This window comes from Herpailurus yagouaroundi, unplaced genomic scaffold (assembly GCF_014898765.1).
Source record: "Herpailurus yagouaroundi ecotype Mexico unplaced genomic scaffold, PumYag 194, whole genome shotgun sequence".
NCBI lineage: Eukaryota > Metazoa > Chordata > Mammalia > Carnivora > Felidae > Herpailurus > Herpailurus yagouaroundi.
In genome coordinates, this window is record NW_024412425.1 from 6,418,082 (window position 1) to 6,443,520 (window position 25,439).

General features: G+C 44.2%; 1 protein-coding gene across 5 annotated transcripts in view; it reads left to right on the top strand.

Moving 5' to 3' along the window:
• CEP89 (centrosomal protein 89) overlaps window positions 1-21,970 on the top strand; it is a 74,575-nt gene extending 52,605 nt beyond the window's left edge. For 4 of the 5 annotated variants that reach the window (XM_040446223.1, XM_040446224.1, XM_040446225.1 and 1 more), the window contains 5 exons: window positions 3,092-3,259; window positions 3,856-3,997; window positions 7,659-7,748; window positions 15,362-15,531; window positions 21,587-21,970. In XM_040446223.1, the coding sequence (XP_040302157.1) occupies window positions 3,092-3,259; window positions 3,856-3,997; window positions 7,659-7,748; window positions 15,362-15,531; window positions 21,587-21,743 (727 nt within the window). In that variant the 3' untranslated portion in view covers window positions 21,744-21,970. Of the gene's footprint in view, window positions 1-3,091; window positions 3,260-3,855; window positions 3,998-7,658; window positions 7,749-15,361; window positions 15,532-17,922; window positions 17,999-21,586 lie in introns of all 5 variants that reach the window. The other variant, XM_040446227.1, reaches the window with a different exon arrangement.
• Window positions 21,971-25,439: the final 3,469 nt, after the last annotated feature.

Sequence of the window (25,439 nt, forward strand, 5' to 3'; positions counted from 1 at the left end):
ACAGGGGTTGTCCCAGTTTACCTTCCCACCAACAGTACACAGGGTTCCCTTTTCTCCCCCAACAGTTGTTAATTTCTTGTCTTTTCAGTACTAGCTATTCTGACTGGTGTGAGGTGATATCTCATCATGGTTTTGATTTGCATTTCCCTAATGATTAGTCATGTTAAGCATCTTTTCTTGTGCCTGTTGGCCATCTGTAGGTCTTTGGAAAAAATGTCTATTCAGGCCCTCTACGCATTTTCTAATCAGATGGTTTTTTGGTGTGCAGTTGTAGAAGTTCTTTATATATCTTGGATGTTAATCCCTTATCAGATATATTATTTGCAGGTATCTTCTCCCATTCAGTTTCCTTTGCTGTGCAGAAGCTTTTCATTTTGGTGTAGTCCCAATAGTTTATTTTTGCTTTTGTTTCCCTCTCCTGAAACAGATCCATAAATGTGTTGCCAAGGCCAGTATCGAAGAGATTACTGTCTGTGCTCTCTTTTAGGAGTTCTGTGGTTTCAGGTCTCACATTTAGGTCTTTAGTTCATTTTGAGTTTATTTTTGTGGATGGTGTAATAAAGTGATCCGGTTTCATTCTCTTGCATGTTGCTGTCCAGTTCTCCCAGCACCATTTATTGAAGAGACTGTCTTTTCCCCTTTGTATATTCTCGCCTCCTTTGTCATAGGTTAATTGACCATATAAGCATGTACAGTTTGTAGTATATCTTGAAATCTGGGATTATGATACCTCCAGCTTTGTCCTTTCTCAAGATTGCTTTGCCTATTCAGGGTCTTTTGTGTTTCCATACAGATTTTAGGATTATTTGTTTCAGTTCTGTGAAAAATGCTAGTGGTATTTTGCTAGGGATTGCATTAAGTCTGTGGATTGCTTTGGGCAGTTTGGACATCTTAGGAGTATTCTTCCAGTCCATGAGCATAGAATGTTTTCCCATTTTTTTGTGTCGTCTTCAGTTTCTTTCATCAGTGTCTTATAGTTTTCAGAGTACAGAGTTGCATTCCTTGATTAAATTTATTCTTAGGTATTTTATTCTTGTGGTGCAATTATAAATGGGATTTCTTTTTAATGTCCTGTTTCTTCACCTATATGGTAATTATATGATGGTTCATTATAATTATTTGTTAAAGTATGCATTTATCTTTTTTTTTAAACTTTTTAAAAAAAAATTTTGTTTTAACGTTTATTTTTGAGACAGAGAGAAACAGAGCATGAGCAGGGGAGGGGCAGAGAGAGAGGGAGACATAGAATCTGAAACAGGCTCCAGGCTCTGAGCTGTCAGCACAGAGCCAACGCAGGGCTCAAACTCACGGACCGTGAGATCATGACCTGAGCCGAAGTCGGACGCTTAACTGACCAAGCCACCCAGGCACCCCTGCACTTGTCTTTTATATGTTTTTCTATAAGTATATTTTACAATTTAAAAAACTTTAAATCATAGCATTTCACCAGAAGAAGTAAAATCAGAAATGATCAGTACAAGTTTCCTCTGGGATGCCCAGGGGGTGGAAAAGGAAACATTTGTTTTATTAAAAAACATTTTTTTTAGGGGCACCTGGGTGGCTCAGTCAGTTAAGCGTCCAACCTCGGCTCAGGTCATGATCTCACGGTTCGTGGGTTCAAGCCCCACATCAGGCTCTGTGCTGTCAGCTCAGAGCCTGGAGCCTGCTTCAGATTCTATGTCTCTCTCTCTCTCTGCCCCTCCTCTGCTTGCTGTCTCTCAAAAATAAATAATAAACATTAAAAAAATATTTTTAATTTTTTTTTTTTTTAAATCAACTATTTCAGGGCACTTGGCTGGCTCAGTCAGTGGAGCTTGTGACTCTTGATCTCAGGGTTGTAAGTTCAAGCCCCATGTTGGGTGTAGAGATTACTTAAAAATAAAAATCTTCAATAAAAAAAATAAAGTATTTCTCCCACTATTAACTGTTTTTGTTTTTGTTTTTGTTTTACAAATTATTTCTACCTTTTTTATTTGTTTTGTTTTAAATTAAAAAAATTTTTTTTCAACATTTATTTATTTTTGGGACAGAGAGAGACAGAGCATGAACGGGGGAGGGGCAGAGAGAGAGGGAGACACAGAATCGGAAACAGGCTCCAGGCTCCGAGCCATCAGCCCAGAGCCCGATGCGGGGCTCGAACTCACGGACCGCGAGATCGCGACCTGGCTGAAGTCGGATGCTTAACCGACTGTGCCACCCAGGCGCCCCTGTTTTGTTTTAAATTTAAATTTGCCAGCCTGCAAGGCTGGGAGTAAGGCCCACCTGGTACCCAGAGAGACCTACCCCATCCCAGAATTGGGCAGCCTCTGTGTGTGGCTCTACCTGTTCAGGGCTGGTCATGGCATGAAAACTGACCAAGAGAACCATTGAAGAAATAACTCTTTTCTCAAGCATCATTTTGCCAGAATTTTATATTGAAACCGTATGCCCTCTTTAGTCTTTTATTTCTCTTATCATTAAACCATTGAATTTAGTATGACATAAAATTTGTTTTAGCATTAGGATTTGGGAAGGCAATTATAACTATGTAAAAAATTAAACTATCCTAATTTTTCTTCTGGAAGGAATATAGGGTATAAATAAGTATATCTATACAGGGGCACCTGAGTGGCTCAGTTGGTTAAACATCCGACTCTAGATTTTGCCTCAGGTCATGCTCACACGGTTCGTGAGTTCGAGTCCCACGTGGGGCTGTCAGTGCAGAGCCTGTTTAGGATTCTCACTCTCTGCTCTCTGCCCCCCACCCTCTGTCTCAAAATAAATAAATAAACTTTAAAAGAAAAGTATATCCATGTAGAGGCATATGCAACAGTTACGGGCAGGGGTTAGATCATTACCATCAAAAAAGTGTGTGCCCAGCCATGCCCAGCCATGCCCAGCCTCTAGAAGCTCCATCCCAGGCCCTCCGGGAGGGGACAAACAGTATTTCCAGGGTGGAGGGTGGAGGGTGGGGGGTGGGGGGTTGGGGGGGGTGCCTCCCAAGGAGCCCCATGGGCCCCGGGGGCTGGGCTGCCCACCACTTGCCTGGCAGTGGCCGCCTCAAGTTAACTTCAGAGTGCAGATACAAGCCTGTGATGTTTTTGTCTGCCAGCCAGTTGCAGAAGGAAGAGGAGAAAGGAGGTGCTGAGCTAGAAGAACTGATGGAAAAGCTGGCCGTCCTGCAAATGCAGAAAAAGAGCCTGCTGTTAGAGAAGAACCGCCTGACAGCTGAAAACAAAGCACTGGGAGCTGAACTTGAAAGGGCACAGAAAATAAATAGGTTTTTATCTATCTTTTCTTCAGCCGGGTTTTTTATTTTTTTATTTTTTTTGTATTAAAAAGAGACAAATATTCCGTTTTATTTTCTTTGTCTAATACTGGCTAGGAAATGGAAAAGGATCATTGAGATTATTGGATATCAAAACAAAAGCCCAGTAAAGGCTTTGCTGTTGACCAGCATTAGCCAACATTTCTCAAGTCTATGGTTCAATTATAGTTGATAGTCATAATGATGACCCTAAGACTGAAAGTCCTGGAAGTTATTTCCTATGCATTTTGGGGTAACTGGATTCCTTTTTCAAAAGCATCTTTTAGAACATGGGCCAAAAAATTAAGAGAATAATACATAAGTAACCTATTAATTGTGTGAAGCATTTTTTGATTCTTGCTGACTTGGCCGGCAATCAGTAATTATGCTTCATTCAAAATTAAACTCGGTTACCTATTCTCACCCTGAAACTCAAAGGAAGATTTGGGTTGCCGAAGAATACATTTAAATGCTAATATACTTGCTGTGTTTACAATTCAGATAGTCTCTATGCCCTAGCCATGCAGGCTAATGAATTTTTTATTCCACCATTTGGGGGGACTCTCTAGGAGGTCTCAAAAGAAAATTGACGTCCTCAAAAAGCAGGTGGAAAAAGCCATGGAGAACGAAATGTCTGCTCACCAGTACCTGGCAAATCTTGTTGGCCTGGCAGAGAATATGACCCAGGAACGCGACAGTCTTATGTATTTGGTAAGCTCCCCCAGTTAACTTCGAGTCCACTGCAAGTTAATACGCAAACATAGTTTTAAGTGTGTTGTCTTTATAAAATTACCCGTAAAAACCTTCATCTTTTTACATTTTAACTGCACATTTTCAGATTCTCCAAAATTTTTGCTTCCAACCATGGGGGAAACACATTTTTGAAAGGCGGATAACCCACACTTTTAAATAATGGTAAATGATACTCTAGAAGATAAACTCAAAGAATTAGTTGATCCAGCCAAATAGAACAGGGTCGCCAGGCATTTATCACACATGCAGACGCGTCTTCATATTCTCCCTGTAAGGCTGACTTAATGTGTTCCCCGTTTGAAGATGAAATATGAGCACCATGGACAGGGTAAATAGAGTCCATCCCTCGCTGCTCCTGGCGACCCTAGTCCCAAGGAAAGGACCGCATGGGTTATCGGTGGTCCTAGATGGTGGAGCACTGCCCCGCCAGCCCGCGTGATGCCAAGGGCATGGTTCTTGGCATTTCCACATTAGTGTTAAAAGGTGTCAGCGGCAGACTGTGCAGTGAAAGGAGGCACGCTCTTTGCCAAGCTCCACGCGGTGAAAAAAGCCCGATAGCATTTACCACAAAATGGGACTTACGGAGCGGTGTCTCCAAGTGGTGAAATTACAGGCAATTAAGAAAAAAATCCAGGCCTGTTTGCATTTTATGATTTTTCAACTTTGAACACATGTTGCTTACATTCATTTAAACATGTTTGGGCCGCCTGGGTGGCTTGGTCGGTTAAGCGGCCAACTTTGGCTCAGGTCATGATCTCACGGTCCGTGAGTTCGAGCCCCGTGTCGGGCTCTGTGCTGACAGCTGGGAGCCTGGAGCCTGTCTCAGATTCTGTGTCTCCCTCTCTCTGACCCTCCCCCGTTCATGCTCTGTCTCTCTCTGTCTCAAAAATAAATAAACGTTAAAAAAAATTTTTTTTTTAAATAAACATGTTTGTTTAAGCAGCGTTGCAAATCTCTGGTAGCATATGATTAGAAATAATAATTTAGTGCATGTCATGACAGAGGAAACTAGCAGATTTTCTGAGACATTTGGAAATTGGCAAACTTGGAATCACTCAACCCCTCTCCCAAGTGAATGGGGTGTGGAGAGTCTGTCAGGATGTGCCACAGGCTTATTCCCATTTGTTAGTAAGGTATCAAGTTCCTCCTTTGAGGGGGCACCTGGGTGGCTCAGTCAGTTGAGCGTCCCTGGGATTGAGCCCTGCATCAGGCTCTGGACAGAGCGTGGAGCCTGCTTAAGATTCTCACTCTCTCCCTCTGCCCCTTTCCCCTCGCTCAGGATCTCTCTCTCTCTCTCTCTTTCTGTCTGTGTGTGTGTGTGTGTGTGTCTCTCTCTGTCTCTCCACAACAACAACAACAACAACAACAACAAAAGTTCTGGGTGCCTGGGTGGCTCAATCAATTAAGCTTCCAACTTCGGCTTAGGTCATGATCTCCCAGTTTGTGAGTTCAAGCCCCATGTCAGGCTCTGTGTTGACAGCTCAGAGCCTGGAGCCTGCTTCGGATTCTGTGTCTTCTCTCTCTGCCCCTCCCCCACTCACTCTGTCTGTCTCTCTCTCTCTGTGTCTCAAAAATAAATAAACATTAAAAAATTTTTAAAGAAAAAATTCTCCATAGGATAATGAACATTAGGCTTTTAGCCATTGTTTATATAAGAGGAAATAGAAATATAAATAGCACACAGCTCTTGGGGGAAATGTGATCCTTATTTGTAATAAAAGAGATGCTAATTAAGCCAGTCTTGAGATCTCATTCTGCACTTATATTAAGGTTACCAAAAAAGTTGCTTTCTTAATTACAACAGTTGCTGCTAGGAGTGGTAAGATTGATTACACATTAATGGTGATTTCTAAGCCCTTCCCAGGTCTTTTGGAAGCAATGTGACTCAGACACAGCATGGTAGACCCCTAAGCCTGTATGCCCCTGTCCCATCCGCCTCCTGAGAGGTCATCATCCTAACCCAAGTGCTGGGCTCGGGCATTTTCTGTAGTGGTGCTGAGCGCCCATTTCCCCCTTTGCCTTGCCTCCTGTGCTTCCCCACTGGAACAGCCAGAGCGCAAAGCAGAAGCTTGCTGAAAAACGGGGACCCCGCTGCCACGTGTCAGTACCACTGTAAAGGCGAAGTCATCTTGTTTGCAGCGCAGGGCACGCAGGCTTCCCCAGGAGGCAGGCCCTGCACCTCCCGTGTGGGCCAGCGATCACCCCAGGTTTCTGTGATGAAGTTTAGATCCTCCCCGATCCTCACATGGTCCCTCTTAGGTCCTCCCTTCCTATTTGTGGGCCCAGGATGGGAATCGAAACGGAAGCCATACGCTATTTGTCCAAATACTTGGAAATTACAAGCCAACAATCTGTAAATGGAACGTGTTCTCTCCCCCTGCCTTGAACTTTGTTATTATGGCCTGAACGCCAGGCTCAGGTTTAGAATCCTTAGACCCCTCGGACGTGGGGGAGCTGCTTTCAGCCCTCCCCAGCTGTACCCACCGCAAGAGACATCTGTGTACCTACAGACACTGTTGTCCCCCTGGCCCTGCAAGCGCCTTGTGCCTGGGAGCCCCGAGACCAGCCGGGGTTCAGGGTGCTGCTTGCTGCCTCTGCCCTGTCCTGGGACTGTGGGCCGAGTATCCCAACCTTACCCTGTCCTGGTCTCCTAGGCCTTAATTTATTGAGAATGGCATCTTAATTTCTTCTTTTAGTTTTTATTTTTGTTTTTTATTTTTGAGAGAGACACAGAGTATGTGCGTGCAGGTCCGCTCATGCGGGGGGCAGGGGGGTGGAGGCAGAGGGAGAAGGAGAGAGGGAATCTTAAGCAGGCTCCATGCCCAGCTGGGGGCTCAACTCCACGACTGTGAGATCACAACCTGAGCCGAAATCGAGAGTCAGACACTTAACCGACTGAACCACCAAGGGGCCCCAAAAGGGGCACCTTAATTTGCAATCCCACATTTAGGATGAGTTTTCCACGTAACTTATGGCAAAGTTATTTAATGTTCTGTGTCTTATTTTTCATTTCTGAAGGAAATCAAATGAAATCAAATTGTGCTCATCTTTGCTTTTTTATTTTAGCATTTGAAATAATTTATAGTGTGTAGCAATTCATGTCCCATATGGATATTAATCTAAAGCACTCTGCTGCAAATGACATTCCTCTAAGATATAAAGCTGTCACATTTGGTTTGGTGAGTGGCATTGTGCATTCATGTTTATCCTTAATTTTGTAATTATTCAAATAGTCAAGGTAAAAGTATATTTGCATCTCGGCACTTATTCTTTGGGTCTGATTGAAGGAATGATATATCCCGCAAGAATAGAGATGTGTGCTGAAAACCCTTCCAACCTCTCACATTCCCCTGGTTTGAGGGGCTCGATGTTCCATCGGTGTCCAGGAGGGGCGCCCAGCCTGCTGTTCTGGGTTCTTGCCCCTCCTCAGCTGTTGGCCCAAGTTCTGCCCACAGCCTTCAAACGGGGTGGAGGTTGGGGGCCAGACAGGTGCTGGGCCAGGACAAGTGGCAGAACGGAGATTACTTGTAAGTAGCAAGATTCTTCGCAGAAGAATTATTAATTTAATTTTTCTGTTCAACTAAGAGCCCATTATTTTTCTTTTTACTTCGCTCTTTAGGCTAAATGTTTAGAAAGTGAAAAGGATGGAGTTCTCAACAAAATCATAGAAGGCAACATTCGCTTGGGAAAGTTAGAGGAAAAAATCAAGGTAAGTGGCCATTTAACCTCAGAAGTTCCATTTCAGATGGAAACAGTGGCTTACTGGGGTCAGATTTCTGTGTTTAAAAAATTGGTTCATTTTGCATGTATGTATCTCCAGTCATCTACAAAATAAAGCAGTACTGGGTTTTAGGAGCAGAAACCACTCATTAATCCACTCATCAATCCACTCATTAAATAAACCGGTTTATCTGCACAATAAGATGTCATGCAGCTATTGTTTTGTTTTGTGTTTTGTTTTGTTTTATTTTGTTTTAAGATATGGAAAAATCTCCAGGCTCTATCCTGAGCTTAATGTGCAGGCTTTATTCTCAAGGCCAGCATTTATTGGTTCAGTTAGAGATCAGGGTTGACCTATTCCTCTCTTGCTCAGTCCTAATTGCACCTTCTGGTTTCTCTGCCCAAGAAAGTCATTGTCACTGCACCAACTCTCCCCTGCCAGGCCACCTCCCTCACCTGACCTCTGTTCTCCCTGCCATCTGTGTTCTTACTGCCGGCCTCTGCACCTGCATCCACAGCGTTAGCGTTACCAGCCAAACCGTTTTCTCTGGAGTGGGAGCAGGGGTGTGGGCAGGGGCAGGGAGAGGATAGGCAGGCTAGAGGCCTTGGTGCAAGGCAGGGAGCCTGTGGGTTTTGAAGGGGAGGGTAGCTCCACGTGTGGGTAATTAGATCTAGGACTTCTGTAGGATGACGATTTAAGGGCCTGATACGAGGAGAAATAGACTGATGACATTTACTATGTGGGGAAACTCACAAACTAAGACAAATGAAACATTGGCTAGCTCTGTGTAAATAAGTGTAGTGCTGGGTGAACAGCATGTGTACCTATATGTATGTGTATACACATATATACGTATGTATACACAAAATTTATAGATAAATAAATTTTAACTTATAATTACTCAGGCCCAAATGTATGTCCTAATGCAAAAAACAGACTTTTTTTCCCTATGTTTTATGAATATTGCTTAAATAACAAATATTAAGTTTTTGGAAGCCGCATGGCCTGACCATCTTGATTTTCAAGTGGTACAGACAGAGGTGCTGCCTGAGGGCCTTTCTGGCTTCCAGTAGGGTCTGCCACATGAAGTATCTCTGAGCTACCCTGATCTGGGTTCTGGGCCTTCCCCAGGTGAGATCACCTCCATGTAACTAAATTCAGAGAAGACTAGCCTACCCGCCAGCACATCGCTGTTCTCTTTTATAACAGGCAGTGGCCTTTGTGGTGAGGGACGCTCCCGCTGCGGGTCGGGGGCTCATCCCCTCTGTGGGCCACAGCAGCTCTGCTCCTGTTCCCAAATGTGCACTTTCGGGCATGGTGCTACTTGAAGAAAGGGTTCCTTTGCTGAAAGCAAAGTTGAAAATGCCTGTCATGAGTCCTCCAACCAGATCTCAGGGGAGCTTATCCTGTGGCGTCCAATGGTAGGAGTGATTTAATTTAACCAGATAGCTTTTGGAGTTGTGTGGACTTCTAAAATGTCATCAGAGATTCTGAACAGATAACTTAGTTTTCTAGGAATTTTATTCCTGACACAGTTTTAAAGTAAATGAGGATATGGTAAGTTTAATCTTCAAGTACACATATTTGTCATAACCTAACTACGAGGCAGGATAAAGAAAAAGAAACGCGTATCTAGATACACTATAGTGAGACTGCAGAACACCAAAGACAAAGATAAAATCTTAAAAGTGGGGCACCTGGGTGGCTCAGTCAGTAAGTGTCCGACACTTGATTTCAGCTGAGGTCATGATCCCAGGGTCATAAGATCAAGCCCCAGATCGGGCTCCCCATGGACAGCATGGAGCCTATTTTGGATTCTCTCTCTCCCTCTCTCTGTGCCCCTTTCCCACTCATGCACATGTGCACTCTCTCTCTCTCTCTCAAAATAAATAAATAAACATTGTTTTTAGTTATTAAAAAAAATCTTAAAAGTGGCCAACGAGAATGTGTTTTTACCTATTTGGTACCTACAAGGTCAGAAATTAAGAAATTTGACGATACAGTGGTGCCTGGGTGGCTCAGTCAATTAAGTGTCCGACTTGGGCTCAGGTCATGATCTCACGGTTCATGAGTTCAAGCCCCACATTGGGCTGTGTGCTGACAGCTAGGAGGCTGGAGCTGCTACAGATTCTGTGTCTCCCTCTCTCTGCCCCTCCCCCACTCATGCTCTGTCTCTCTCTCCTTCAAAAATAAATAAGCAGTAAAAAAAATTAAAAAGATATTTGTCAATACAGAGCATTTGGCAATGACATGAAGCAGTGGGAACTTTTCTACATTGTTGCTGGGGCTGGAAATTGGTTCAGACCATGAGTAAAGCTCACCACCCAGTCGTCCCTCCCTTCTCCTTTCCAGATAGGGGGACTCTCACATGTGTGCACCAGAAATCACGGAAGGCGACGGTCTCAACAGCATTATTCATATTGTCCCAAACAAAACAACCTCATACTCGTCAGCAGAACAGATAAATAAATTGTGATGTATTCACAAAGGAATACCTAATACCAATGAAAATGAATAAATTATATTTACGGTATTGTGGGTGAATCTCGCAAGCACAATATTGAGTGAAAGGAACACAACGGAAATGAGAACCTGCAATATGTTTGCATTTATATAAAGTTTAAAGGAGGCAAAATTAAAGGGTTTGGGGCATACTTAGATTATAAAACTAAAAATTAAAGGTAAGGAAAAGATTTTAGCAAAAATGAAATTAATGATTACAGTCGACCCTTGAATAATGCAGGAGGGTTGGGGCACCAACTCCCACGCAGTCAAAAATCCATGTGTAATTTCTGATTCCCCCAAAATGTGACTACTAATGGCCTACTCTTGACCATAGGCCTTACAAATAGCATAAACAGTCAATTAACACATATTTTCTATGTTGTATGTGTTATATACTGCATTCTTACAATAAAGTAAGCTACAGAAAAGAAAATGTTATTAGGAAAAATGTAAGAGAAAATACGCTTATAGTACCGTACCGTATTTATCCAAAACATCTGCATATAAATGGACCCATGCAGTCCACGCTCCTGTTGCTCAGGGGTCAACTGTATGCCTGAAGGGTTGGGATACTTGGGGACTTGCAGGCTACTGCTAATATTCTGTCTATTAACTTAGATGATAGTTCCATGGTGTTTGCTTTGTTATTAAATTACTCATATGCTTCCTAAGCTTCCCTGCAAATGTATACGTGTCACCATGTCAATGAGGCACACCTTGACCATTACAGTTGCTGTCCAGCCATTCTTCCACACCCTTCATTCTCACTACCTTGCTTTAATGTTTCTTCCATAGACAGCATCACCTTCCGACAGGTACATAACCTATTTATTGTGTTTACTGGCAATTATCTGTCCTTCTGACCAGACTATAAATTCCACAGGGGCAGGGATTTTTTTCTGTTTTTGTTCACTGGTATATCCCAGGCCCCTGAAATAGCATCTGACACGCAGTATTCAATAAATTCAATAACCTTTTGGAGAATTAATTAAATAATATATTTTACAATTTTAAAAATTCAACAAAGTCAAACGCAATATACACAACAGTATTTCAACTCCCAGAAAGGCTAGAAGGACTATACCCTACCATTAATGATAGGAATCTAAATAGAAATATTTTGAATAATAATGAGCAATCGTGGGTTTTTGTGGGGTTTTCTGGCTTTCCTGTTAGCTTTTGTTTCCAAAAGAGAAGGTCTGATTGTCAGTGTGGTTGGCCTTGCGTTGGAATGTATCTCAGTACTGTTCATCTAAATAAGATAGTAAAAACGGTCTACTCAGCCACCCAGAGAGGCACCTGAGAGCTGGATCCAGGTTAGACAGGGCAGATCTCTGGGGAAGTGGAGAGAAGAAACCTAGAAAAGGTCGAGAAAATTTGAGGATGACATCTCAGGAAACCCCAGGAAAATAGGACTCCCAGAAGTGAGGACGGCACCCTGGAGGTCAGGGCTGTGTTGAGATCTGGGAAGCCAGAGCCACAGGCAGAAGCCCTTCCGAGCCAGGCTAGATTCAGAGGACCTGAGAGGGGGGCCACAAGAGAGACAGCATGAAAAGCCTGGAAGTTGACCCAACCAGTCATGCTCCTAGGAACCTCAGTTCAGAGGAATTCAGGGATCTCCAGAGGCAAAATAAGAAAAAGGAAGAAAAACAGAAGTATAATTGTCCTGCACATGATGAAAATGCATCAGAAATAATATTGCCACACTCAGGTCATGCCACACTCAGGTCATGATCTCACTGTTCATGGGTTCGAGCCCCACATCTGGCTCTGTGCTGACAGCTCAGAGCCTGGAGCCTGCTTTGGATTCTGTGTCTCCCTCTCTCTCTGTCCCTCACTTGCTCTCTCTCTCTCTCTCTCTCTCTCTCTCAAAAATAAACATTAAAAAAAATTTTTTTCAAGAAATGTTGCCACAAAGATCAAAATTATCAACTATATTCAACAGGGAATTGATAGGCAGGTAGGTAGATAAGTAAGGAGGTAGCTAGGTGGCTAGAAAGCTAAAACTTAATAAAGCCATCAGAGCTAGGAGGAAATCCTACAAAGCAGAAACAGACAACCAGATGGAGGAGGATGGGAACTGAAACTGACACAACTCTGAGAAGACATCGAAGGAAGGGAGCATCCGTTTCAGAAACGTAGACTGAATTACAGGGAGCATGAAGAGAAACCTATCCTAAAAGCACAACAGGGACATAAAGAGTAGAAATGAGATGGGGCGCCTGGGTGGCGCAGTCGGTTAAGCGTCCGACTTCAGCCAGGTCACGATCTCACGGTCCGTGAGTTCGAGCCCCGTGTCGGGCTCTGGGCTGATGGCTCAGAGCCTGGAGCCTGTTTCCGATTCTGTGTCTCCCTCTCTCTCTGCCCCTCCCCCATTCATGCTCTGTCTCTCTCTGTCCCAAGAATAAATAAACGTTGAAAAAAAAAATTAAAAAAAAAAAAAGAAATGAGAAAGGTAAAGACAGAAAGGCAGAAATAAAGATGTGAAAAGAATCCAGTAGAGGAAAAAAAAAAAAAAACCAGTGGAGAGGGATAAGAGAGCCAATGTGCCTATTGTTAACAGCCCCCAAAGAAGAAATCAAAACAACTCAGAACCATAATTCATAAAAGCTTTTCTGAAATAAATGAAGACATGAATCTATACATTGAAAGGACTTTACGATAAAGAAAGAATACCTTGGACATGCAGGCAAAAAAAACGAGAAATAAGAAAAAGAAAACCATGTTGGCATCACACTTCTCAGCAGCAGCACTGAATGCCAGAGAGCGGTGCAATGCCTTCTATAAATATTCGAGGAAACAGTATGAGCCAAGGATGTTTCCATCCAATCACACTACTCATCAGACAGTTTTGACAGTGTGAGAACTCTGGGCACATCTTCCCATAAATCTTCCTCAAAGATCAATCAGCTTGAGTTCAGCCAGTCAAGAAACGGTTGGTCAGGGGCACCTGGGTGGCTCATTCGGTTAAGCGTCCGACTCTCGATTTCAGTTCAGGTCACAGTCTCATGCTTCATGAGATTGAGCCCCTCATTGGGCTCTGCACTGACATCTTGGAGCCTGCTTGGGATTCTCTCTCTTCCTCTCTCTCTGCCCCTCCCCTGCTCACACTTTCTATCTCTAGCCCCTGCCCTGCTTGTGCTCTCTCTCTCAAAAATAAATAAAACATTAAAAAAAAAAAAAAGAAAAGAAACAATTGGGCAAATTTCAGAAAAGTAGTGGCAATGAGCAAAAGATACAATTAACTGTGAACTAAGACTTCGGCGAATCAGGGATAAGGCTGATGGAATAAAACGTAAACGTTTTTTGACAATGTGGAAATAATACAATCAAGGGAAAACTGATAGGTTCAGGAGGTAGGAAAGTAGAAAGTAGGACAAGCTAGCTGATTGTTCATATTTCATAACTAAGAGTTCAAAGGATATCATTTCAAGCTGAAAAATCAAGTGGGAGGAGCTTGAGCATATTTAAGTAGGGGAAGAAAAGGTTGTGAGCTAACTTTTGCTAAATGAGAGGAGTAAGGACATACAATATAAAGGCATGAGAATAAAAGTTACCACAAGAGGGGCGCCTGGGTGGCGCAGTCGGTTAAGCGTCCGACTTCAGCCAGGTCACGATCTCGCGGTCCGTGAGTTCGAGCCCCGCGTCAGGCTCTGGGCTGATGGCTCAGAGCCTGGAGCCTGTTTCCGATTCTGTGTCTCCCTCTCTCTCTGCCCCTCCCCCGTTCATGCTCTGTCTCTCTCTGTCCCAAAAATAAATAAACGTTGGAAAAAAAAATTTTTTTTAAAAAAAAGTTACCACAAGAAACCCAAGAGATTCATTCCTAAATAGTAGTATTACAACAGTAAAAAGAACAGAGAAAACAGGACTACATTAAAGTCTTTAAAGATGTATGTAGATAAAACAAGCAAAATAACAAGATTGGGACCAAACAAATGCAAATAAGTGTAAGTGAGTTTATTTCACCCATTAAAAGAAAACAGTTGTGTAGATTGGATTATGAAGCAAACAGTATCCCACGATAGAGCCAAGAGACCGTCTGAAACAAAGCGTATCAGAAGGGTTATGAATAAAAGGATGAGTAAAGATAATCCAGATTTCTGCAAACAAAAAGAAAGAGAAGGTACAGTCTTTAAATGTGCCAAGATAGAGTTCAGACTAAAAGCACTAAGTGAGACAAAAAAAAAAAAAAAAAAAAAAAAGGAGGGGCGTTTATAATGTTAAAAGACTACAGTTAATAATACATCGTAGCCACAAATATGTACGTGCTAAGTAACACAGCAGCAAATCTATACAGTATAAACCACAGGACATACAAAGGGAAATGGAAACTTAGAAATAATAGGAGCTTTAATCTTCTCTTGGTCCAAGACAGATCAAGAGATTAAATGAAAGTAACTAAGGGTATAGAAGATTTAACAATGTAATCTATAAAGTTTATTTATTTACTGATACACACAGAATAATTGATTGATTGTAGATTGGCTACAAAAAGAATCAACCCCTAGAGTAGAAATAGGCACGTTTGTAGAACAAAAAGATGAAAACCAGAGATTAATAATCAGAAAGCAGAAAATAATCTTTGACCTGGAAATTTGAAAACTGTGAGGTAAACCAATTCTTGGGTCAGAGGGAATATATAAACTGTCCATCTCTAAACAGCACTGAATCTGTGTGAACTACAAATTGGAATCTATGTGACAACAGTCTTAGAAATGCTCAGAGGGAAGTCGTAACCTTAAATACTATACAATAAAAAAGTAAAAGGAAAACAAATGAGTCAGGCTTTTACCTCTGTCATCTGTTTACCGATAGAGTGCACAGACCTTGCCAGGTTGGTCTGTTTTTATTTGTTGCATATAAAAACTAGGCATGATGCAAACTAGAAATTTGGTATTATTATACGTGACATTCTTTTTTTTCCCCCCTGTATGGACTTTTATGATCCTTGCCCTCCCAGATCGGGCTTACCGAAGGTTTACTCATTATCTCAGTGGGCGCTGATGGCCCAAATGGGTAGGGTATACATCTGGGAAGCCACCCCATGGACCACAGGCAGCATCCCTTCGCTCACAGAGTGCTTCCTCCTCCCCCAGGGGTACAAGAAGCAGGCAGCACTGAAAGTGGGCGACATCAGTCACCGTCTGACAGAGCAACAGGAAGACTTTGCTAGCAAAACCGCTCAGTACCAGCAAGAGATGAGACACCTCCATCAGATGCTGCGGGACAAGCAGGGTATCCTGGACCAGGCACTGCAGCAGAAAAGGTAGGGCCGCTCCAGCCCCGTCTACTATGGTTAGTTTTGAATGTTTGCTAGGATTTTCTAGTAAAACCCTCTGGACGTGTTCTGTTTATTTTTTACAGTTTAGTTTTGTCCGAATGTAATATTGGTCTTGATTTTTGTTTGCTGGTTAGCTAACACATCCCTCGCCTCACCTAGTTCCCATTTTGCTGTGGTGCTGGTGGCAGTGGTGGTTATGGTGGGAACACTGAAGATCCAGTCCCGCAGCAGCCTCTCAAGTCTGCGACACGGTGTCGTTAACTACAGTCGCCGTGCTGTGCGCCACATCCCAGCTCTTCATTTTCTCTAATCCCCCCCTCTTCAGAACTCCCCATTGTTTGAATATTGGACTTCTTAAATCAACCCAGGCCTCTAATTGTCCTCTCCTCTTGTCCCTCTCTTTGATACTTTTGTTATATTTCATTTTCTTCAGAGATTTTACTTTTGATTAAATGTCTTATTTCTGCTTTTTCTTTCATTTCTGAGGATTTTTTTTAAGTTATTTTTTTAAGTAATCTCAACGTAGGACTTGAACACAGGACCCTGCGATGAAGAGTCTCATGCTCCTCCAACTGAGCCCGCCAGGTGCCTGCCCCTCATTTCTGAGAATTTTAAAATCTCTAATCATTCCCTTTTTGTAAGAGCATAATCATAAGATTATGGGTATATTATGTTCTCTGCCTTCTCTGTTACACTTCCTCCTTTAAACATATGATAGAGGAAGTGTTGCCAGTATATTAAAAACACTGGGGAACGTTGCATACTCTGTGAAGTTCATGTGCTTAGAATTGCATTAATAGAGGCACCTGGGTGGCTCAGTTGAACACCCACTTCGGCTTAGGTCATGATCTCACGGTTCGTGAGTTCAAACCCCACATCGGGCTTTGTGCTGACAGCTCAGAGCCTGGAGCCTGCTTCTGATCCTGTGTCTTCCTCTTTCTCTGCCCCTCCCCCATTCATGCTCTGTCTCTCTCAAAAATAAAATAATTTTAAAGAAAGAATCACATTAATAAAATGGAATTTTGTTTTTTGCTCTCTCCCTTATTCCATTATCTGTCCTTAAATGGTTTGAAAGTTATGCATTCTGTACTTTCAGTGGTTACCCTTAAAATTTGACCATGGTTATTTAACATTAAAAAAAATCTAAATTTAACTGGGGCACCTGGGTGGCTCAGTCAGTTGAGCGTCCAGCTCTTGGTTTCGGCTCAGGTCTTGATCTCACAGTTCATGAGTTTCAGCCCTGCATCAGGCTCCACACTGATTGGGATTCTGTCTCTCTCTTCACCTCCCTGTGCTTTCTCTCTCTCTCTGCCTCTCTCTCAAAATAAATAAACTTTAAGAAAAGAAATCTAAATTTAATATCCCTGTATTTCCTCCCCCAGAGCAAGACCTAATGCTCCTATCTAATTATTTCCCCCCCTCAGTTTATATGCTGATGTCGTCCAGTGTCATTTGGGAGATGAAAGTGAAAAACAAAGATCTATCTTCTATGGTTATCTTTAGGTCCCCAGTTAAATGTTGCTAGTTTCTTTATAGTTCTTTATTTTGATTTACCCAGAAGTACCATTCCTTTACTTACTGATTATTATAAATAAGGTGACAGGCCCAAAATGGGCCTCACTTATGCTAGTCCCACATCACCAGACCAAGACTTGACCTAATCAGTTTTGGCTCTACCAGAAAGGGAATCTTAAACGAATCAATACGGAATTGCCTGGTCAGCACTAGTTAGGTCATATGCCTGGGAGACCCTGCCATCCCCTAAAGAAAAGTTAGTTTGCAATAACCAACTCACTTTTGCCTAGTAGAACTTCCTTGTTCCTGCTCCCCTCTGCCTGTAAAAAGTCTTTCATTTTGTATAGCTCTTCAGAGCTCCTTTCTCTCTGCCAGGTGAGATGCTGCCCAATTTAATTTTTGCTCAGATAAACTCAAAATTTTCATACTTCCTCAGTTTATCTTTTAACATATTGTCTCTTGCATCACCGACCTTATTTCTCAGATTAGTTTCCTTCTTTGTAAAATGCATCATTTGGAAGTTTCTTTAGGGGCGCCTGGGTGGCTCAGTCGGTTGAGCGTCTGACTTCGGCTCAGGTCATGATCTCACAGTTTGTGAGTTCGAGCCCCGCGTCGGGCTCTGTGCTGACAGCTTGGAGCCTGGAACCTGCTTCGGATTCTGTGTCTCCCTCTCTCTCTGCTCCTCCCCCGCTCATGCTCTCTCTCTCTCTCTTTCCTTCAAAAATAAATTTAAATAAATAAATAAATAAGTTTCTTTAGTAAGAATCTGTTGGGAGTAAGTTTTCTTAGTTTCTGTTTCCCTGCAAATGTCTGCATTTTTGTAAGGTAATTTTTGCTAACTACAGGATTCTACTTTGACAGTCTTTTTATCTCAGCATATTCCATTATCTTCTCTGTTTGAGAAGTCTGTTTTGACGAGTCAAAAGACAAGTCTCTGGTAAGCCTCTGTCATTTTTAAAAATAATTGATCACCTTTTCTCTTAATTCTTAAGATCTCCTCTGTCTCTTGTATTCTGCAGTTTCATTGTTATGTGTTTAACTGTAAGGTTCTTTTTTATTTATCTACTTGATAAAAATTATTCTCCATATCTGTGATTTTGTGTCTTTCTTTAGTCTAGAAAGTTATCATCTCTTAAAATAAGCCATTATCTTAAAATAAATCGTTTCCTCTTATTCTTTCTAAGTGTCCTTCTGGAACTCAGATTAAATAAATGTATGTTAGATCTTCTTACTCAATCCTCCACTTGCCTTATGTTTTAAATTTTCCATCTCCTTGTTTTCCTGGTCTACATTCTGGGTAATTTCTTCTGCTCAATATTTCTGGTTACTAATTCTCTCTACAGCTGTGTACTGTCTCACACGACCAATGAGGTGTTTTTCTTTTTGTTTTTTTGTTTTTTTATCTCAACAACAGTATATTTTGTCTTCAATTCTATTTGGGTTTTTTTGAAAATCTGCCTAGTCATTTTTTTTTTTTCAACTTTTTTTTTTTTTGGGACAGAGAGAGACAGAGCATGAAGGGGGGAGGGGCAAAGAGAGAGGGAGACACAGAATCGGAAACAGGCTCCAGGCTCTGAGCCATCAGCCCAGAGCCTGACGCGGGGCTCCAACTCACGGACCGCGAGATCGTGACCTGGCTGAAGTTGGACGCTTAACCGACTGCGCCACCCAGGCGCCCCTGCCTAGTCATTTTTAAAATAAATTCTTGGGGCGCCTGGGTGGCGCAGTCGGTTAAGCGCCCCTGCCTAGTCATTTTTAAAATAAATTCTTGGGGCGCCTGGGTGGCGCATTCGGTTAAGCATCCGACTTCAGCCAGGTCACGATCTCGCGGTCCGTGAGTTCGAGCCCCGCGTCAGGCTCTGGGCTGATGGCTCAGAGCCTGGAGCCTGTTTCCGATTCTGTGTCTCCCTCTCTCTCTGCCCCTCCCCCGTTCATGCTCTGTCTCTCTCTGTCCCAAGAATAAATAAACGTTGGGAAAAAAAAATTTTTTTTTAAATAAATTCTTGGTCTTTGCTTATTTCAAGTACATCTCTTATTTCTTTTTTAACATTTCATTCATAGTTATTTTTTCAATATCTGAAATTTGGCAGAATTTAAATTTGTTTTTGGGGTACTTGGGTGGCTCAGTTGAGCAATTGACTTCAGCTCAGGTCATGATCTCACGGTTTGTGGGTTTAAGCCCCACATTGGGCTTGCTGCTGTCAGCACGGAGTCCACTTCGGATCCTCTCTCTTGCTCTCTCTTCCCCTCCCCCACTCACACACGTTCTCTCTCTCAATAAATAAAAACATTAAAAAAAATTTTTTTTAATCTTACCCTATGTGGCTTCTTTCTTTTTAGAATAACTTTTTAACTATGAACTCATATATACTTGAATTTAATCTGTAGAATCCTGAGGTTCAGGATTAAGGATGTTTCTCGCCAGAGAAGACTTGTATTTGCTTCTCTTTGGTGCTAGAAAATATTTCCAAACCTGGAGCCACTTTAATTTTATTATTAATTTTTAAAATAGGCTATAGTATAGTAATGCTTTTAAAAACATACAAAAAGACTTTTAAAGTATCCACAATGCTATTATTACATTTATAAGGTATAACTTCTTAATATCATATTTTTCTGAACTGCATTTGGGGTGATTTCCTCTGGTTAATATTACAGTTTACTAATTCTCTCTTCAGCTGTGTCCAGTGTACTGTTTAACCCATCCACTGAGCTTTTTTTTTCTAATTGTTCCAAAAATGGCTTTTCATTCTTGGTTCCCTCCACACAGGTCCTGGGGATGCCCAATCATGGGGAACAATGTAGATTCAAGCTCCCGATCCACCTGAGAACAAGCCAGCGGCTCCAGCCCTGTAGCAGACATTTAGTCTCTCAGAGCAGGTTTCTCTGGAAGATGAGCAGATTTTCTGCCCAGCCATGCTTGCTTTGAGGGTCCTTCATGTGCCTCCACTTACCTGCCCAACTGTGGAACACTTAGTTCAGAGTGTTTCTAGGAAGAAGAAGAGAACTGTGGATATGAGCAAGCCCTGGGGTTTTCTGTCATACCTGGTTTGCATGGGCCCAGCACCTAGTCTCTATTCTACAAAAATATGGGTTTCTGGCATGGGCTTTTGTCCTCAGAGCAATACCAACATTCTATTGCCTGCCCCTGTGCCTTCAGTTTAGTCTTTATTTTTTCCTGCCCTTAGAGAGTTCCTATTTATTCATTCATTCATTCATTCATTCATTCATTTATCTATTCATTTATCCATTTATTTATTCATTTATTTATTCGTTCATTCATTTATTCATTTATTTATTCATCTATTCATTCATCATTCATTCATTCATTCATTCATTCATTCTCTTTTGTTTTGTTTTGTTTTTTTAGCGAGCCAGGCAGAGCGAGACAGGCCTTGATCCCAAGCCCTCACCATCCCATGAGATCATGACCTGAACTGAAGTTGGATGCTCAACTGACTGAGCCACCCAGGAGCCCCCAGAAAACAGAAATAATTAAATAGTGTTCAACATTCAGTGAGCATAAGCGGCCTTGGAAGGAAGCAACAGTTAACAAGAGAAGTGACACTGGACAAGTGGGCATGTCACTGGCCTCCCTCAACCTCACTGGCCTCCTTCTTAAACAGCAGTGCTCAGCCCACTTGGTAGTCCAGTTTCTAGCGTCTTCCACAACCACCTGGCTATGTCTGTGAAGGAGCTGGCTTCCGCACCCTGCCCTCCTGCATGAGGCCTGCTCCTTCTTCCAGGCTGAGGCCAGTCTTTCTATCTCCCTGAATCCCCCATGGCGTCCACCATCCTGTGAGGTGGTAGCTGGTACCCTGTCCTCCAGTGGACGTTGGCCCTGTGAGGACATATATACCTTGCAGGCCCTGTTTCCTCAGCATTCCACATGGTTCCTGTCACAGAGTCCCTGGTACCCTTTCCTTTCCTCACACGTCTTGGTTCCCTCTGGGCGCTCACTCCTGGCACGTGGTCTATTGAGGCCATTCTTCTCTGTGTCCTCGGTTATAAGCCCCACTCCCTGCGGTCCCCTCCTCACCCCCAGACTAACTCTTTATGTCCGGGCCCATCGTTGGCTCTGCGGACGGTGCTATGAGAGGTTCCTGAGTGTTGGCCAGGTCACAGTGGGGACAGGTAGAGGGTGCACAGGAGAGGCGTGCAGGGTTCATGCTGTGTGGGTGCCCACAGCCAGGCCACTGTGCCATAGGTCAGCCACTGCAGTCACTGTATTTTATTCTTATACCTGTTAATTCTATAGAGAACAAAGGTCCAAAATAAAGGAAAAGGCAAAACGTAGAGAGGAAAGGTAAAAAGTCATGTTTAGCCTGTGGCTTGTATTTTTTCTATTTCCAGGGGGTCTCAGTGCTTCGTTCAATTCCGGGAGTCTTTGCCTGGGAACCCAAGCACAACGGGACCTGTTCTCTGACGTTAAGCATTCTTCCCTTTGAGTTCTTACTACTTTAGGAGTCATAAGGGCTCTGTAGATAATTTTCTCCTTGTGCTATTTTGTGTGTATTTCTCACAGAGAAATGGAAGGCAAGCTTGAGGTTGTCTGGGAGTCTACCTCTAAGGAAAACCGAAGAATCCGAGAGCTTCTGCAGGCCACGCTGGAGAGGACCAGCACGTGGGATGGCACTGGGGAGGCGTGCTGGACGGCTGAGGCTCCAGCTACCGTGACATGAAGCCACCTCCCACCACCTGCCACAGCCTGGGCCGTGACCAGGACCGCTCGGCCCTGGAGCGCTGCCTTTCCCCGGACCAGAGACACAGGACAAGGGCAGGCACCTGCCTCGCACCACAGCGTTTCTCCTCCTCGGGGCGAGGTAGAAACAAACTGTCTCAGACATTTACTCCATTTTTTACACGTTGCTTTATGTAAACAATACAATGCTAAACTTGATTTTTGCCAGTACGTGTCCCCTGGCTGCGTCTGTGAGACCCGCCACTCAGGGTGACAGCTGACCTGATGCTCTGGCCTGGCTCTGGGCTCCTAGGCCTGTAGCCGGGGGGAGTACTCGGGCTGTGTGCTCCATAGGAGGTGAGTGGCATGAGCCCAGTGATGGTACCGTGCCCTGTGTTAGCGTTTTGTAAATGAGCGCTCGCACTCCAGCCGCAGGAAGTTCCACAGAGTCTGTTCTGCCCCTTCCCCTACCTTTCCTTATCCTCTTGGGAAGGCAGTTTGCTGGGGCCGCCTGGCACCAGGGTAGGGCCCCTGCCCCACGCCACCACCGAGAAGGGTGCCGGGGGCCCGGGTTCACTTCTCTGTGCCACCCCCAGTCATCCCAGCCCCTCAGGACCGTCCCCTGGCACTTCCTGGTGGCAGTGCCAGCCACCTCGGGCTGCTTGTCCCTGGCATGCCAGGAAAATGAGGGACAGTGGGCTGCACAGGACCCTGAAGAGCAGTATGGAGGGTAGAATCCTAGAACCCTCGCAGCTCGGGCATGCACACCGGCCAGCGCCGGCCCTCGGTCAGGTGGAGAAGTTGATTGCTGCTTGGGAAGCTGAGACAGAAGGTCACAGTTGCCTTACATTTTGTTCAGTTTGTTCAACAGTTAAACAATGCCAGTTTATTTTCATTTTACCAGGGGTAGGGAGACTCCCCAGGGTTTAAAACTACGTATCATTGCCCTCCGCGATGTTATTTCAAAAGAATCCACCAGCTCTCTGGAGATCCATAGACAGGCTGAGAGGCGGCAGTCTCTCGCCTTTCGGACCTAGGCTTGCAGGGTGGCTCGTCGTGGGAACACTGCAGTTTGTCACACACATAGAGAACCGCTTTTGTCATTCCTGTCCTTTTCCCGCCTTCTGTGAGAGCATTTTGTTCCCTGGGGAAGTGAACGTTTGTACATCTCAGCTTTAAGTTTGTTACACTTACATACTTTGTTTGTTACAGAACATACTTTGCAACTTTGGTGGCCCCTGGACCTCGTGGTGGCCAGGCAGGGGTGGGGTCGTGCAGCTCTTGGGCCTCCCGCCGGGGGCTGTCCAGGGTGCAGAGGAGGGCAGGACAGGCGGAGCGGCGACAGAGAAGCCCAGAGACTGAACCCAGGCCTGTGTGGAGGAGCTGGAATGCCCTGGGCCTTGCCGGATGGCCAGGGCTCCAGAAGCTGGAAGAGTCCCAGGAGGGGTGTTTGGGCAGAGGCGAAGACCCGGGGACAGCAGGAGGTCAGGGTGGGCAGGGAGGCCAGACTGCTGGGAGGGATGACTGCTTCATCCTGCGGTTTCCTGTGAGAGCAGGAACCGGTGCTGTTCTTCCTGGTCCTGGGGAGTCCGCATATGGCTCTAGAATGATCCTGAGCAGGCAAACAGTTGTAAAACATGCCCCAGGAGCTCAGTGAGCCCTGTTGCCTTTGGTTTGGGCAAAAAGCAGGGGAATTCAGCGTCGAATGGAGAGGGCCCGGGGCACAGCCAGGACGTGGGTGTGAGTTTGGGGTGAGAACAGGTGACGAGCTGCCCTCAGCTTTCTGGTCGATCTGCACAGAGAGCACGGGGGTCGGAAGTGGCTCCAAGAAGAGTGGGAGAGCCCGTCCTTTCCCGGCAGCTTCTCTGTGGAGATCAGTGTGTCCTCCAACTCGGGGGAGGGCAGAAAATCCTGAATTGTCTTTCTTTCAATGCACTTTATTTATTCAGCAAATACACATGGAGTGCTTATCTCTGTGCCCCGTGTCGAGTACAAAGGCAAACAATTCCAGACCATGCTGGGTACTTGGGCGAAAACAGGACAGAAACAATGAGCCCATAACCTTAATGGCTGCTGTGGGAGCTGCTGGCTGAACGCTGGGCAGGACATTCCGAAACCTCATCGTACAGAGGCATGGTCATGATCTTACCCTCCAAAACAAAAAATAATACTTTCAAGGAACAGCCCAGAAGGTTCTCTTCTCCTCCCATCTCCCAACGCCCTGCCCCCTATCTTGCCGGAAAGCTCACCTGGTTCGTCTCTATGTGCTCCTTTGTCTCTGAATTCCCAAGTGACGGTTTGTGCTGGCCTGTGAGACCCTAAGCCACCACACCAGGGGGTGGCCCTGGACTCGGTGCGGGGTACACGGAGCAGCTGGCCAACCTTGGCTGGCAGGAAGGCCAGCCAGGGAGAATGAGCTACATGAGAAATGTAATTTCTTGGGGGAGCATGGGGGAGGGGGGGGGGCGGGCAGGAAGTTCCTGAAGGCTTTGGGCAGGACGGGATGTAGCATTTCAGTGGGTGTCAGATGCTGAGTTGGATTTCCCCAGAAGAAAATTATGTAAAGAAAGACAAAGACTCAGTAGGTATAAGAGTGGAATTGTGTCCCCTTTAAAAAAGATGCATTAGGGATGCCTGGGTGGCTAAGTTGGTTAAGCATCCGACTTCAACTCAGGGCTTGTGGGTTCGAGCCCCACGTCGGACTCTGTGCTGACCTCTCGGAGCCTGGAGCTGCTTCAGATTCTGTGTCTCCCTCTCTCTCTGTCCCTCCCCTGCTCATCCTCTCTCTCTCTCTCTCTCTCTCAAAAAAAAAATAAACACTTAAAAATTTTTTTAAATAAATAAATAAATAAGATATGTTGAAGCCCTAACCCCCGGAACCTTAGAATGGGACTGTATTTGGAAATAGGGTTGTTGCAGATGCAATTAGATGAGGCTAGACTGGAGCAGGGATGGTCCTTATGCCAGATGACTGGTATCCTTAAAAGAAGATCGTGTGAGGACAGAGACACCCAGGGAGGACACCAGGTGACAGCCATCAGGGTTGGAGAGATGTAGCTCCAGGCCACGGAACACCAGCGACAGCCCCCGAAGCTAGGAAGAGGCCGCAAAGGACACCCTGCCTTGGGTGTCAGAGGGAGCATGGCCTGCCCACACGTTTACTTTGGACTTCTAGACTCCAGACCAGAGACAGTAAAACTGCTTGTTTTAGAGCCAAAAGAGAAGGAAACAGAACAGGACCCCAGAGCTGTGAGTTTCCGGAGCGAGCAGGGTCTCCGAGCAGTTATAGGAAAACTTCCGTGTGTGTTGGAGCACATGGCTATTCCAACCATAAATTTCCTGAAGTTGTCTAAACGTGACTCAAGTATTTCTGATGAAAATCTAGCCCCCAGAGTGAGGTGTGCTGTGAACGTCAAACATGCACCAGACTCCAAAGACTTACTATGAAAAGAATATAAACTATCTCACCAATAATTTCTCTACCGGTTACATGTTGAGGTGACATTTTGTATGTATTGAGTGAAACAAAACCTATCGTGAAAGTCGATGCTCTCACCTATTTTTGTTGTCATTTCTACTTTTTAAGAAATGCGGCCACTTAGAAAAACTTCCAAGCGCGTATGTGGCTCACGGTGTGTTTCTCTTGGGCAGTTCTGTAGGGAGCTAAATGTGAAAGGCAAAACTAAGCTTCTAGAAG